Source organism: Quercus lobata, chromosome 11 (genome assembly GCF_001633185.2).
Source record: "Quercus lobata isolate SW786 chromosome 11, ValleyOak3.0 Primary Assembly, whole genome shotgun sequence".
Lineage (NCBI taxonomy): Eukaryota > Viridiplantae > Streptophyta > Magnoliopsida > Fagales > Fagaceae > Quercus > Quercus lobata.
In genome coordinates, this window is record NC_044914.1 from 28878662 (window position 1) to 28891299 (window position 12638).

A 12638-nucleotide genomic window follows, 5' to 3' on the forward strand; every position below is an offset into this window, starting at 1 on the left:
AAATAATTTTTAAATGTGTGAATAGTACTCGGACAGTTTGAAAGTTGATTTTGCTGAAATCCGTACTTGCGGGTCTTATGAACACTGCACAAGGCTCACACAAAAAAACGCAGACACGCTGTCTACCACTATCCAAACCCAGCCTTAATGTGAGTTTGGATAGCAAACGTGGCTGGCATTTGCGTTTTTCCCTAGGTCCCATGCACTGTCCATGGGACCTGCAAGTACGGAATTCAGCCAAAAAAAACTTTCAAACTGGGTCCCACAGGCACTATTCATAATTTAAAAATTATTTTGCTACAGCGTTTTCAACAATAAGTTTTCAGTTTTTAGCAATAAACAGTATCTAAATAGACCCTTAGTAGCTCATTGGTTTGATACTTATAACGACTATTAGATTATAGGCAAAAATAATCTATACATGCGTTTGGTATGAATTATTTTTGCCAACTTATTTTACTATTCAACTTATTTTTGCTACTATTCATGGGTCTTATTGCACTTTTTGTACTATTTATGGGTCTCACTGTACTATTTCAGTTAACTTTTTCTTTTATCTACAGTACTTTTAACAAAAAGTTTTTAGTTTCAGCAAAATAAGCTGATCCCAAACAAAGCGTTTGTTTGACGTCAGCTTATAAGCTCAAGTTTTAGTTTTTATGTACAAATTTTTTAAAATCTTACTTTTTTCTGTATTTTTTGTTTTTTGTTTTTATTTTCAAGATATAAATATATTTTAGCATACTTTTAACCCAAAAAAAAAAAACTAAATAAACTATTCCAAATAAATACTAAAAGTACGTTAGGCTCTAAATTAAAAATCTAACTTATTTTACTATTTAGTTTATTCTTTATAATTAAAAATGATTGAGTAGTGAGAGCCTATTTGGTATGTGCATTTAAACTATAGTTTTTAAGTTTTTTAGAAATACATTTAGATAAAATAATGTATAAAAATATGTGTAATATTATTTAAAAATTAAAAATATATGTTTAAACTTGCGTACCAAACAGGTTGAATAATTCCTAAAAGAATGCATTGATTATATTAGTGTTGAAGTTCTTTATTTTTTATTGAAGACAGCAATATGTGTTGAAGTTGGTACTTGCTCTACTTTACCTCACATGGGCTGGAGAACCTTTTCAAACTTTGTTACAGCACAGTTTGTCTTTTGTTACAGGCTTACAGCACAGTCTGAACAAACTGGCAGAACTGAGGAGAGGAGCTTGCTAGAACATTTATATGCAGATGTTGATTGAAAAGGGCTCGGGTTAGGGGCTAGAGGGTTAGGAATTGGGGTAGGGACTGGATTTTTTGGGAAAAAAAAAATTAATAGCTCCAAATGTAATAAAAAAATTGCAAAAAATAAAAATAAAAATAAAAATATAAAAATGTGTTGCAACGTACAAACCATCTCCACCTGGACGAAAATAGTTCTGAAAGAAAGCAAATTAGCAATGAGTTATGAGTATGTATAACCTCGAGTCCTCCTAGTTGGTAATTTGGATTTTCTCTTTGTGTAAAACGTTGATGGCAGTGGCACGAGGGCAATCAATTTTTGAACCTCGTAATTGAGGCTCCATTTCGTAATAGCATTTATATAACAAAAATTATTGTTTAAACACCACAATATATATTTTTACACACTTTTTCATTCACATATAATTTCTCAAAATTTAAACAATATTAGTAAAAATTTCTTATCAAACGGGCCTGAATGTATGTGATTCACAACATAATTCAAGACCTACAACAGTACGCAAATATAAGACTATATAAGCCTTTATTTTAGGCATTTGTAAAGAGGTATATATGCATGGTGGTGGGTGCCTAGCAACACAGTTTTTTTTTGGGCTGAACCTAGCAACACAGTTTTTTTTTGGGCTGAACCTAGCAACACAGTTAATAAAAACACTTGTAATAGTGGAGCTAAATAGCTATATAACTATTTTAGCTCCACCAAAACACAAAAATCAATCATCCAGCAGTGGAGCTAAAGGTATTTTTTTTTACCTTCATTGCTACAGTGCACAACTATCTATGGCTGTGCACTGTAGCTAAGAGCTAAAATAATAATAAATTTTTATTCCCAGCCCGAATTAAAAAACATAAAACGCAACAAATGAAACTCACGCAAAGCACAACCATTCTCCACATTGATTCAAACAAGCTCCAGCCACCAATTCAAACCGCAACAACAAAATCCACACTGATTCAAAATGCAAAACTCAACAACTGAAACCCAAGCAAAACGCCACCACCAATTTGATCTCCATGGCTCCACCATTCTCACCGATTCAAACAAGCTTCGGCCACCGAAACTAATTCAAAAACCCACCACTGATTTAGCAACCCACGCCGATTCAACCCACGATGCTAATTCAACCCACCTCTGAAACCCAGCCACCAATTCAACTTCAATACAATTGAAACCCAGCCAACACACCTTTGAAACCCAGCCGATTCAAACCACCTTTGAAAACCATGCCGATTCAGGCCACCGATTCAACCTGCCTCTAAAACCCAGCCGATTCAAACCACCACTTTAAACCCAGTAAACACCGATTCAACCCAACCAAAAACAACCGAGTGAAGAGAAAAAAAAAATAGAGAGAAAAGGAGAGACAGAGAAATAGAAAGATAGTCAAAGAAGAAAGGGAGAGATAGAATAAAATATTAGATGATTGAGACGATAATAGGCTATCATGACGATTGAGAAATCTTTTTTAGTCAAAAGATAAATTTGTATATATATAATTTGGGATTAAAACAAAATATTATTGCTACTCTAGTTTCTTATTTGCTATCATGATGGTTGAGAAATTGTTTTAGTAAAAAAAAATGTATAAGTATAATTTGGGGTTAAAAAAATCACTTGTTAACACTAGACGATTATTTGCTATCATGTGGCAGCGACGGCGGTAGTGGCAGCAGTAGCGGTTGCAAGTAGTTGTGATTGTTGTTTATTATGATGTTTATATTATTTTATTGTGTTGAAAGCTAAAATAAATCCACTGCTGCAGTATGTGAGTAGATAAAATAGATAAAATAACTTTTTTGTGGTGTCAAATAGCTAAATTTTTAGCTCCACTATTATGGATACTCTAAGTCTACCAATAAAAAATGATGACCTTTCGAAAGCATGGGTGAAAGACATGACTTCGTCTGACCTTGAAGAAGTTATATATAAAAAAAATATGAAAAATTAAAGGATGCCAGTTAAATCAAAAGAGAAAAGTATAGGAGTACTTGCAGCAGTGGAGTTAAATAGCTTTATAGTTATTTTAGCTCCACCAAAACACAAAAAATCACCATCCAACAGTGGAGCTAAAGCTATTTTTTTTAGTTTCATTGCTACAGTAGCTTGGAGCTAAAGAAAAAAGAAAAATTTTATTCAACCCAGGATTAAAATAATTCTTTTGTTCTCACACCGTGCCTCTCTCTTCAGTCACTTTCATCTATCTTGAAGCTCTCTCTCAAAACTCTCTCCTCAAGTTCACTCTCTCAACGTCACTCTCTCAAGCTCCATCTTTCACCGCCACCAACTCGACTCATCCTCAACATCGTCTCCACCGAAGCTCGACGTCACCGACTCACCAGTTGTCCCAAGCCGCCGATCAGACCCACTTCTCTTCCACCGATCAGACCCACGCCGACATTGTCCTCCTCACCGAAGCCCAACTCTGTGATTGGTGATTTTTTATTTTGTTTGTGTTAGGTGATTTTTTATTTTGTTTGGTCTGGATTGAGGAAAAAGATTGGATATTTGGGTTGGTTTTTTTTTTTTTTTTTTTTTTTGCTGTGGACTGGTGGTGGTGGTTGTGAGTGTGGTTATGGGTGTGGCTAATGGTAGAGGGGGTTATGGTTGGTGCTGTGGATGTTTTTTGGGTAGTGAGATATATTATTTTATTGTGATGTTTATATTATTTTATTGTGTTGAAAGTTAAAATAGATTCACTGCTGCAATATGTGTAGGTAAAATAAATAAAGTAATTTTTTATAGTGCAAAATAACTAAATTTTTAACTTTACTGTTGTAGATGCTCTAATTGAGGTATGCATAGTCGGTGGCAACTGGCAACACAATTAATAAGTACCAATAAAATTTTCGAAAGCATGGGTGAAAGACATGCCTTTGTCTGACCTGTGATAGGAAGTTATATATAAAGGGTTTTGTTAATATGTAGACATATATTAGTAAATTATTATTTTTTAATTTATTTAAAAATAAAAAATTATCAATTTTAAATTTTTTTAATTTTCTATAAAATACTTTTAAAAATAGATAACTTAATATATATATAAAATACATTATCTAAACCTGTATAGAAAAAAGATAAAAAAACAAAAATCACTAGTTAAATCAAAAGAGAAAAGTAAAATAGAATTTTCGTGCAAAATGCATGACGTGGGAAAGGCAAAGAGAAACTGACATGAAAATGATGGCTTTGTCTTTTGATTTTTGAGACCTGCATCTTCACTTTAATTTTCTTTTACCATATAAAAGATATTCATCATTTTACCTGCAGAACAATTTACTACTGATCAGTACTCTCACACACCGGTCCTGCAATTTCTTTATTACCCCCACTTATTACTCGTTACTTTTTTGAGGAAAAAAAATCACAAAAATAAACGGACATGCATTAAAAAACTATGTAAAGTGCTGACAAGCCTACGCACTTGCGACAAAGGGATCCACGCGTAAAAGATTTTTATAAATTTCCATGGACAAGTTTCACGCAAAATGTTGATAGAGTACTGCAAGAAGTTATGTTCCTCTGCCACAGCAAAATTTTGTAATGCCAGTAATCTGAGACTGTGGTTGTTGTGATTTGCAGTTTGCTTGAGAGAGAGAGTAAAGGCATTATTGTGAAGAAAGAAGAAATGTTGAAACAAGTCCTAATGACTTGATGGAGACAATAGTAGAGAGGGAGGAGCTGATTAGCTACTGACTTGATGGAGACAAGTCCTAATGCGGGTCCCATAAAGATGCAATAATGCCACAAATACTCATAACTCATAACTTGAAGGCTTCCAAATTGAAGGGCCAGGAGTTCTTTGGTCTGGTTCAACTCGTGGAAGACAACCCATATTTCCAGGAGTGGAAACATTGCTGCACACATCATGGCTAGATGTGTATAACATGGGTGGAGGATACTCCACCTATCATTGCAAACCAAATTCTAAATGATGTAACTTTGTTGGACTTTAGTCCAGTTTAATGAGAGTTTTCACAAGCTGGTAATAAAAAATAAATAAAAAAACTTCCAAATTCTGTTCTCATTTTCGGTGACTCGAGTTCGTTTGGATACAATTTATTTTTGCTGAAACTGAAAACTGAAAATACTGTAGCAAAATAATTTTTAAATATGTGAATAGTACCCTGAGACCCATTTTTAATATTTTTTTTTGAATAAAGTGACTGTGAGTCCCATGAACAATGCGTGAACAATAAATTTTGTCTCCTCTAAAACACGTGCCAAAAAAAAAAAAGGAAGAAAAACGCAAACGCAAAACTCAAACGTGGATCCAAACCCACACTCAAACTCAAAATTTTGAGTTTTGAGTTATGAAAAATGAAAACAAAAATCTAGCCAAACACAATTTCTTAAGGTGGGGTTAATTAATTTTGAGAATTAAGCGATGAAAATTGAGTTCTGAGTTAAAGATATGCTATTAATTGTAGCTTTTATTTGGGTACTAATAGATGTGGCAAAATGGGCGGATCGAGTTGGGTTTAGGTCGGGTCAATCGGGTTTGCGGGTTAATCAGGTTGCAGGTTAAAACAGGTCATTTTTAAACGGGTCAATTGGGTTGCGAGTCGGGTCAGGTCAGGTTGACCCGTATTTTTCAAACTTTTTTTTTTTTGAATAGATGCAATCTGTCAATCGTTTATGAGTTCCTCAACTGTGATTAGATTGATAGATTCTCACTGGTGATACTGTTACCAATTACCACTAAACACTTGATACCTAAATTTGGTGCAACTCTTGTTCTAGCTTTCTAGAAGCCAATCTTGGAATAATATTCGATCTGTTTAAAGTAGGAAGAGAAAATGAAGATTGCAAGTAAAGAATGATAAACTATAATGGAGTACAACCAGCTTATATATGCATCCAATTTAGTAATTTACCAACACGTATAACATGCACAAAGCCAAAGGACACTACGGTGCTGATGTGAACTCATCAAAAGCACAATTCGTGCGCTTAGTCTCTAGATCCTCTATTCATTCATTTTGATTTACGGCTATACAATTCATTCATTTTGGTCACGTTTCAGTGTTTCACTTTTTCATGTTTGTGAATTGTGCCTTTGGCTTTGGACTACAGCTAAGCTAGTCAATTGAATTAGATTTTTTCTTTTTTTTAATGGTTGTGTTGTGTTGTCTAAGTCTTGTCTCATTCTCTCATATCATGTCTCTGGTGGCAGTGGAGCTGAAGCTTTATTGGTTGTGAAGCCCTCAAATAGTCAAATTGCATGTGAAGGCTGAAGTTATTGTCTTGTCTTGTAATTTATTGACTATTGGTTTGTTCTGGTGCTTTGTGTTTTATGCACCTAGTATTAGGACGTAGTTTAAATATTTTTTTAGTGAATTTTTTTTAACAGATCGGGTCATGAGTTATCCGGGTTGGGTTAGATTGATTCGCAAAAAAAAGGGTCGGGTCATGAATCAACCCGTTTTTGTTTCAGATTAAAAAAATCATATTTGAATCAGGTATTTTTTGGGTCGGGTCGAGTCAGAAAATTCTGACCGGTTTTGCCATATCTATTTGTAACTTCTTGAGAGGAGGGGACCAAAAATAATTATTTTAAGCTCAATATATTCATTAAATGTATGTACTATTGCTATCTTTTTTCAAAATATGTTGGCCCCTTAGTCCCTTTTATGTCTGAATTAAACCATACATCATTAGAGAGTTGGGACTTGGGACTTTCTTAATAAGAACATTTGCATCTGGTTTCTTTAAAAAATTTCATTTTATCATTTCAAAATCTACTTTATTAATTATATCATACTGTTTTACAACACACTCAACATCTCAACTTTTATTTTTCTATTCAACTCATTAAAATAATATATCTACACATTAAAATAATATATAACACATTAAAAAGAGAGATTCAGAAGAGAGAGAATGAATAAAATACTAATATTTTTTATTTTAACAATCTTAGAGCAACCACATCAGCCCTTGTATAGTCTTCTAAAATAGAAAAAGGTACCCATTTTACACATTTTGAGTAAAAAAACACTCACATCAGTGGGTGTAAAAATGTGTAAATATACACATTAGCTACAATAACTGTGTATATTTACACGGTTACTGTAGCTCGTGTATCTATTATTTTAGACTCTTTTCTCTCTCCTCTCATTACCTCTGACTCTCACCTCTCTCTTTTTCTCATTTCCTCTCTCACCTCACTCTCACCAATCAACTCTCTCACATGCCATCAAATCAACTCTCTCATTTCATCAGATCACCTCACTCTCGCCGACCCACGCCGCCAACTCAAGCCCGTCATCGATCTGTTGTGGATTAAATCAACTCTCTTAGATCACGGTTGCTAGTTCTCTCTTGATCGCCGATCTGTTTTTTTTTTTTTTTTTTTCCTCTGGTTTTTTGGTTGAGCTTTAGGCTGCCGTGATAGTGATTGTGGGTGTGGGTTGATGGTATTGATGATTGTGGGTGTGGGTCAGTGGGTTGCTGATATGTTCTTTGGGTTGTTTTTCTGGTTTTCTGGTTTTTTTACTAGGTTTTTTTTTTTTTTTGGATGCTGGTGTCGATCTTGTTGCTCAGTGGGAGGCCGAAGGCTGGGTTGATGATAGTGGTTGCTTGATGACAGTGGCTGTGGGGGTTGTGTTGAGAGATGACAGTGTTAAAAGAAATAATTATTTTATTGAATAAACGTGTAGAATAAATAAACTAATGTGAGAGTTTTATAAAAGTGAGTAAGTAAAAAAAAAAAAAAAAGGTTTTTTTCATACAAAATAGTGAGAAATTTTACTGGTTGCTCTTACTACAGTTGTTTCTAAATTTAAGTGCCCGTTTGGGTAGAGCTGAAACTTGCGTTTCAGCTCTACGTTTTCCTACCTTTTTTTTTTTTTTTTTGTTTTTTTCCTCTGCACGTGAACAGTAAAAGTACTGTGCAAGGGACAAAAAATACTATTCATACATTGTTTACACACTGTTTACGCACTGTTTATGCACTATTCATGGGTCCCACGACACTATTTACACATTTAAAAATTATTTTGCTACAGTGTTTTCAGTTTTCAGTTTTCAGTTTTCAGTTTCAGCAACAATAAGCTCAATCCAAACGGACCCTAAGAGGACACTACAGTGTTCATATTGTAAAATACAATTTTTTGGATGGCGTGATCCCTCCCTGGCTCTCTGTGTAAATCCGTATTTAGCATTTTCATAAAAGAAAAGCGACAACCCTCCCCCACAGAATTCCGTACACAAATTGTGCACTTCATGTTCATATTTATCACTCTCTCAAGACAACTTAAAAGACAGCTCAAAGTTATAACCTGTGTTAGCTAGCAGAAATGGAGAAGGAAAGGAATAATGCCTACAAAGCTCATTGTTTGGTGTTATCCTATCCAACCCAAGGCCACCTTAATCCTATGCTCGAGTTCGCCAAGCGTTTGGAGCACAAAGGAGTCAAAGTTACTCTAGTTACCACACGCTCCATGTCCAAAACCATTCACAAAGAAGCCAGCTCCATTGCCCTAGAGACCATCTCTGATGGCTTTGATGAAGGTGGGATTGCTCATGCAGAGAGCATCCAGGCCTATTTGGAGCGATTTTGGCAAGTGGGGTCACAAACTCTGGCTGAGCTCCTTGAGAAGCTTTCTAGTTCTATTTCAGGCAACCCTGTTGATTGTATTGTTTATGATGCTTTCTTGCCTTGGGCTCTCGACGTAGCCAAAAAGTTTGGCTTAGTTGGTGCTGTTTTTTTCACTCAATCTTGTGCTGTTGATAATATATACTACCATGTCCATAAGGGGTTGCTCAAACTTCCTCTTTCAGAGCCAGAAATTTTGCTTCCAGGGTTGCCAACACTTCAACCTCAGGACATGCCATCTTTAATTTATGATTTAAACACCTATCCAGCTTTCTTTGATATGCTTGTGAGCCAATTTTCCAATGTTGATAAAGCTGATTGGGTCCTTTGCAACACGTTATATGAGCTGGAGCCAGAGGTAATTAAGCAAATAAACTGAGGCTGTATACTGTTACTTTCCTGTTTCCTTTTCTTTTTTGATTGATTTTTTCATTTGAATTAAATAAAAATTTTATGCTTAATTGGTATGATAAAATTGTTTGTAGGTAGTGGATTGGATGACAGAGATATGGCCATTGAGAACTATAGGACCAACCATACCATCTATGTACTTAGACAAGCGGATTGAAGATGACAAAGACTATGGTTTCTGCATCTTCGAACCAAACAGCGATGCTTGCATGAAATGGCTAAATGATCATGCAAAAGGATCTGTTATTTATGTATCTTTCGGGAGTTTGGCCGCTCTTAATGCCGAGCAAATGGAAGAACTTGCTTGGGGTTTGAGAATGAGCAACAGCTACTTCTTGTGGGTGGTAAGAGCATCTGAAGAGGCAAAGCTCCCCAAAAACTTTGTGGAAGAGACTTCAGAGAAAGGACTTGTGGTTCATTGGTGTCCCCAGCTCGAGGTATTAACACATGAGGCAGTGGGATGCTTTGTGACACATTGTGGATGGAACTCTACTTTGGAAGCTCTTAGCTTGGGTGTTCCAATGGTTGCAGTGCCACAATGGACAGATCAACCAACAAATGCAAAGTATATTATGGATGTTTGGAAGATGGGACTTAAAGCTCCGGCCGATGAGAAAGGGTTAGTCAAGAGAGAAGCAATAGAAAATTGCATAAGGGAAATAATGGAAGGGGAGAGAGGGAAAGAGATTTTGAAAAATGCATACAAATGGAAGGCATTGGCCAAAGAAGCTGTTGACCAAGGTGGAAGTTCAGATAAAAACATTGAAGAGTTTGTAACTACGTTGGTTCACTCCTAAAAAGACCTAGCTAACTTAGTAGCTAAGAGCTTCAGGTGCATTAATTAGTTGCAGTTGTTTCTTCATGAATTGGTGCACTCTGAATGGTAATGCAATAAGGGTTACACTCGGTGTGTAACAGATCGACTTTTTCCATGTAATAATTTTGGCTTGTCAGTTTGGAACTGTGTAAACCGTAAATATCTATCGATGGTTGCTTGGCCTTTTCAAATGTTGCATTTCATAAATAATTATAATTAATGTTGGCTTTATAAATCCATATCCATCTGATTTCGGAGGTGATATTACATGTACATCCACCCTATGCACCACAGGTATGATTTGGAAAAGGAAAAATTAAGCTACGATTTTCTAGGAGAATGCACCAATGAAAACCATGTCAGCTAGCCCTTTCCCAAAGTGTGTCCTTATATTATTCCCCTGGGATTTGTGGCTTGGATCACAAGAAGATTGGTTGCTGTCTAAATCCAGTGGATTTTCATGGAAGCTCATTGGTGTTCTTAATTGACTTTTGACTCTTTTCTCCAACAGCTTTATTCATGAGAAAGCTTTAACAACACACACCTAGCTATGACAATATATTCTCCAGTCACTATAAGCATCCCTAGAGCATTAGCATCAATCGGTATCATATATGTCTCGTCCATCTTATGAGACACTTGATCCACCGGGATTGTCTATTCTGATGTAGCTCTCTTTTGCCTTGAATTCAGAATCATGAAAATTCAATTCAAATTTACATTTTACACGTTGAAAAAAAAAATTACCATAATATTGTTTTCTTTAGAGAAAGCATTTGAGACAAACTCCAAATACATATTTGAGAAAAAACATTCAAGAATTATATCAAACAGCTTTTTTTTTTCAACAAAAAAAAATCAAACAGTGTGTCTTCATGTAAGTAAAATTAATATATATAAAGAAGCTATGAACTTACAGCCTTTTTTGCTATTTATTATGTTTTCACAAACAATTTCATTATATAGCTTCAAACGAAACTATTTCATTATGTAATCTCATTCGGAACTGGCATCTTTGAGAGTCGAGTTCCAAGACGCTAGTTCCATTAGGAACTTCAAAAAAAAAAATCTCAACTCAAGTTGGAACTTGACTATTGATGATGCCGAAAAAATCACCAATAGGTCACACAGCACTCGCGTACTCAAAGTAGACCTGCACAACAAAATAATAGAAGACCTCATAGAGAGCACCGGTGTGGTGCCGGCCAAATACCCTCCGAAAGTCAAGTTAGAATTATTCTTACAACTCTAGAGTGTTAGAAAGGGTAAATTATGCGTACATTGACTTGTGAGGGTATTGGGGCTTTTATAGTAGTAGAAGGTCGGCTCCTCCTCCTTGGTGTGGAAGTATTTTCCTTATAGAACTCTATTTGAATATTTCCAAAAGTGGTGAGTAAGGTCTTTCCTTGTAGAGGAGATCTTCCTTTGGTGTGCGTATCTTCTAGAATCCCCTTTGTGCTAGGATTTCGATTTTTGGGGCTCTAGGGTGATTCAGGCGAGAGCAGCAAAGACTTTATATCCAGGGCCTTTACTGTATCTACCAGCGATAGGCTTTAGCGAGCGTTGGGCCAGTTCCCTGTTGGCCCATGGACCCGGATCCGTCAGGCCCATCAAGCCATATTTTATTCTCTTCAACTATCAAAGACTCGAGTTCCAGATTAGACTACATAAAGAAATAGTTTCATTTGAGGCCATATAACGAAACTTTATGTGAAAACAGAATAATGGGCCAACAACGAGCCATGAACCTACTATTGAATTGTTTATACACAAAACTATACAAGTGGAAAGATTAAAAAGAGTGAGGAGATAAAAAGTAAGCACCTTGAGTTTGCCATGACGGGATGAAATTTAGATCAACCAAATTGCACAACATGCCACATCTCTCTTGTGAATGAAACAACCATAGTAAAGCCAACTCAATGCATTTAGAAAGAATGAAAGTTGGACTTTTGGAGAATCTACATATAATAGTATGGGAAGATCGAAGAAGTACAAAATGGAAGAGAAAAATGAAAGGAGCTAATAGAAAGTAACGAAAGAAGTTGAACAATGCAAAAGGCAACGTTGGATCCACCATGTATAAAACCAAAACGTCGTTTTGGACAACCCAAAGACGCCAACTGAGCCTTTTCCACTTCTATAGACTAACCATAGTTCAAATATTTTGGGTTAAAGATAAATACTTAGTAAATAATTTATGTTTAAAATATTTTGGGTTCAATAGAAAAACTTAAAAACTCATTTTTTTTTCTACCCATTGTGTATCCTTCACATTTTTCATTCAATCAAACACTCGCCAATACTAATCAGTCATATTCTTCCCAAACATGAGGTCAATTTTATCTAAATCTTGTTGCTTTGATGGAGTTAAAGAAATCCTAATATTTGGGTTAGGTTCATAGATGATTCATGAATTTCTTATATTTTCTTTCAATTGATCAATGAATGATGACATTTAGGGGCCAAATTAAAGATTTAAACTACCAATTGATCAAATACATGGTTGGCTAACTAATTATCAGGAGATCTTTCATATTAGGGTTGGTGT

General features: G+C 35.4%; 1 protein-coding gene across 1 annotated transcript; it reads left to right on the forward strand.

Moving 5' to 3' along the window:
* Positions 1 to 8351: 8351 nt before the first annotated feature.
* On the forward strand, positions 8352 to 10278 carry LOC115967333 (UDP-glycosyltransferase 74E1-like). The gene is made up of 2 exons (XM_031086406.1): positions 8352 to 9217; positions 9345 to 10278. Exons 1-2 carry the CDS (start codon positions 8561 to 8563, stop codon positions 10065 to 10067), a joined length of 1380 nt encoding a protein of 459 aa, XP_030942266.1. The 5' UTR covers positions 8352 to 8560; the 3' UTR covers positions 10068 to 10278.
* The last annotated feature ends 2360 nt before the right edge of the window (positions 10279 to 12638 follow it).